The sequence below is a fragment of the Triticum urartu genome, chromosome 1 (assembly GCF_003073215.2).
Source record: "Triticum urartu cultivar G1812 chromosome 1, Tu2.1, whole genome shotgun sequence".
NCBI lineage: Eukaryota > Viridiplantae > Streptophyta > Magnoliopsida > Poales > Poaceae > Triticum > Triticum urartu.
In genome coordinates, this window is record NC_053022.1 from 345,657,351 (window position 1) to 345,660,326 (window position 2,976).

Below are 2,976 nucleotides of genomic sequence, written 5' to 3' on the forward strand. Positions count from 1 at the left end.
TGCATTATGTATCAGTAAAGCACACCACAGCTAAACAATTTCCAGTGAGACCTGTAACAGAGCCCTATCAAAATCGCAATACCTCATTCAGCTGCATTCATAGATACAATTGGGACAGGCAAGAGGGGAAGAACTCTTAGGTGACCATTCTAGAAAAGAACATTCAGGTGATCCCTGAGAGACATCCAATAATCAGTAATCACACCACAATATGCACATGTTTCAAGAATCAAATCTTGCATCTACTCCATGATATTGTGACTAATCAAACGATGACGACTGAACAGCATACCACAAACATATGACATGATAGGAAATGTATTTAACTTAAGACATTATCGTTACACAAAGATACGAGATATGGTTTCAAACAATGTCGACATCAACAAACAGAGAAATCCAAAACTTAGACCTTTTAAGCAACACCTCCGACATTCATAGCTTATAGCAGTAAAGAAAAACAAAACTTATATGAATTAAACAGATGCAGTTAGACCTATGACCTGCAGTGGGCATGAACAGTCATGACCAATGGTCTAGGTAGACATGCTCGCTCATTCCACCATACCAGCATCTGCACCCTCTTCCTCCTCTTCATCCTCATCATCACCAAGGGTTAGGTCCTCAATCAACTCCTCAATTGGCACAGTAGGGACATCGTCACCAATCGTGGATGCCATTTCTGACCTGTAGTCCTCGTTCTTGTACAAATTTATCCCAAACCTTAGTTCTGGATCGGACTCCAAATCACGAACAAACATATCATACTCATTTTCCCTCCTCTCTTCCTCGCCTTTGGCCTTGTTCCCAAGGTCTTCCTCAACAGGCAGCCTCTTCAGCTTCCATCTGCGTGTGCGTGGCCTCTTCTCGTAACTCTTCTTGACCAGAACCACTTCAGGCAAATTCTGGCGTAATAAAGCCTTGTCCATATCATCATCATTCATATTGGCACCATAGAGATCATACCCAAGGGCAAGGTCACCAGGGTTCAGACGGTGCCCAAGATGAGTTCGGACTGTAAACACAGTATCATTTTTCCCAAAATCAGACATCCGCGCGACCTGCGCATATGCCAGCTGATACCGAGATCCATCAATGGTGATCTCAGGTGACTCTGTCTCAATATCAAGCACCATGTACTGCACGAGCTGCTTGCTAGTCAGAGCGGCCTTGAAGTTGTACACCCGGTACTTCTTCTCCTCCAGATGGTGCACACGCAGAGTGAGGGGGTCAAGCAGGGCAATGGCATTGGTGACCTTGGTGCAGAGGACGAGCGGGCCTAGTCCACCAAGATCACGGGACGCCTTGGGGCTGAGAGCAATCAGGTCCTCACGGCATATGGGACAGATCTCGACCGAGAAAGTGTACTTGTAGTTATAGATAAAACTCTTTGTGTCATGAGAGACGAGCTGCTTGGCTGTGTTGGTCTGGATGGGAGCGACTGTACCAAGGAAGTCGACGAGGCGGGCAGCGTGCGAGCGCGAGCCGAAGAAGAAGTCGAGGCCGCCGGGAGCCGAGGCGACGCGGATGGCGAGCGCGGCCTGGCCATGCTTGATGAGGAGCTGCTCGAGGTAGAGGAAGGTGCGGCGGTGCGGGACGTGCTGGCGGAGCTGGACGACGGCGACCCACTGGTCGGGGTTGGCCTGGGCGCGGGCGCAGGAGTCGCAGAGGCGGTCGTGGACGACGAACTCGACGGGGTGGGTCTGCTCGAGGACGATGCCGTTGAGGACCTCGCGGCGGAGGCGGAGCTTGAGGCGGAGGCGCTTGGAGTGGGGCTCGGAGAAGACGAACTCGGCGCCGGAGAGCGAGACCTTGAGGCGGGCGAGCGGGTGCTTGAGGCGGCGGAGGAGGATCTGCAGGAGCTCGGGGGACTCCGGGCCGGCGCGGAGCCAGGAGCGCGGCGGCTGGAGGTAGGAGAAGCAGTCGGGGCAGTAGACGACGGCGGCGTTGCGTGGGACGCCCTCGGTGATGTCGACGCGCGCCCGGAGGCAGCGGGCGCACATGTTGGCCGGGTTGGGCTGCATGGAGACGCCGCAGATGCAGCAGAGCACCGTGCCCGCCGTCTGCGTCGGCACGAACATGCCGCTCCCGGCGGCCGGCGGGGCTGACCCCGGCATCATCTTGCGCGGGGAGGGCTGAATCGAATCGAATCGGCTGGGGTGGGGGCGGGGGGAGGAGGGGGCTCGATCGGATGGAGATATTTCGCTAGGGTTTTGTAGGCTTTGTAGGTGGGGAAGAGAGGAGAGGCGGCGGCGCTGTGGTCGCGGTGACGAAGGCGATTACGTTGTCCAACACCGCGTGGGCTTTTGGATCAACCAGGATGCTGAATGGGCCTTTTGGTTCTACTTACAAGCAAAGCAGCCCTAGCCGACGGGAATGGCGGTCTCTGGAGTGCTCCTATCTGACGCTTAAAGCGTCGAATGGGAAGTGAAACGCCCACACAGCCCTTGTATGGGCTGTCAAAAGGAAATAAAATTTTGCGAAATATTAAAATGTTCAAGTATGCATAATTTAAAATGACATCGTGCATTTCAAAATTATTAATCGCTCATTGTGTATTTTAATTTTTTTTGTCCATTCATGTATTTTAAAAAATGTTCATACTGAAATTGAAAAATATTCATCATGTATTTGAAAGAATGTTCATTGCATATTTAAGAAAAATCATCACATATTTGAAAAATATTCATCATGAGTTTGAAAAAAAATACACATGGATTACAAAATGTAAGTGTTTTTTTTAAGTTCAAAGATGAAAATAGTGTTCATACTCCTATGAATATATGTTTGTATACTATGGGGAAAATCCATCTATAAAAATTTACTCCCTCTGTAAACTAATATAAGAGCTTTTAGATCACTACTTTAGTATTCTAAACGCTCTTATATTAGTTTACGGAGGGAGTAGTATATATCTATAAGTGAAAAGAAAAAAGAAAAGGCAAAAATAGAAAACATGAAGAAATGCAAAAGGAA

At 49.4% G+C, this 2,976-nt stretch overlaps 1 protein-coding gene across 1 annotated transcript; it reads right to left on the bottom strand.

Moving 5' to 3' along the window:
• Positions 1-302: 302 nt before the first annotated feature.
• On the bottom strand, positions 303-2,227 carry LOC125511175 (60S ribosomal export protein NMD3). The gene has a single exon (XM_048676480.1). It carries the CDS (start codon positions 2,118-2,120, stop codon positions 555-557), a length of 1,566 nt encoding a protein of 521 aa, XP_048532437.1. The 5' UTR covers positions 2,121-2,227; the 3' UTR covers positions 303-554.
• Positions 2,228-2,976: the final 749 nt, after the last annotated feature.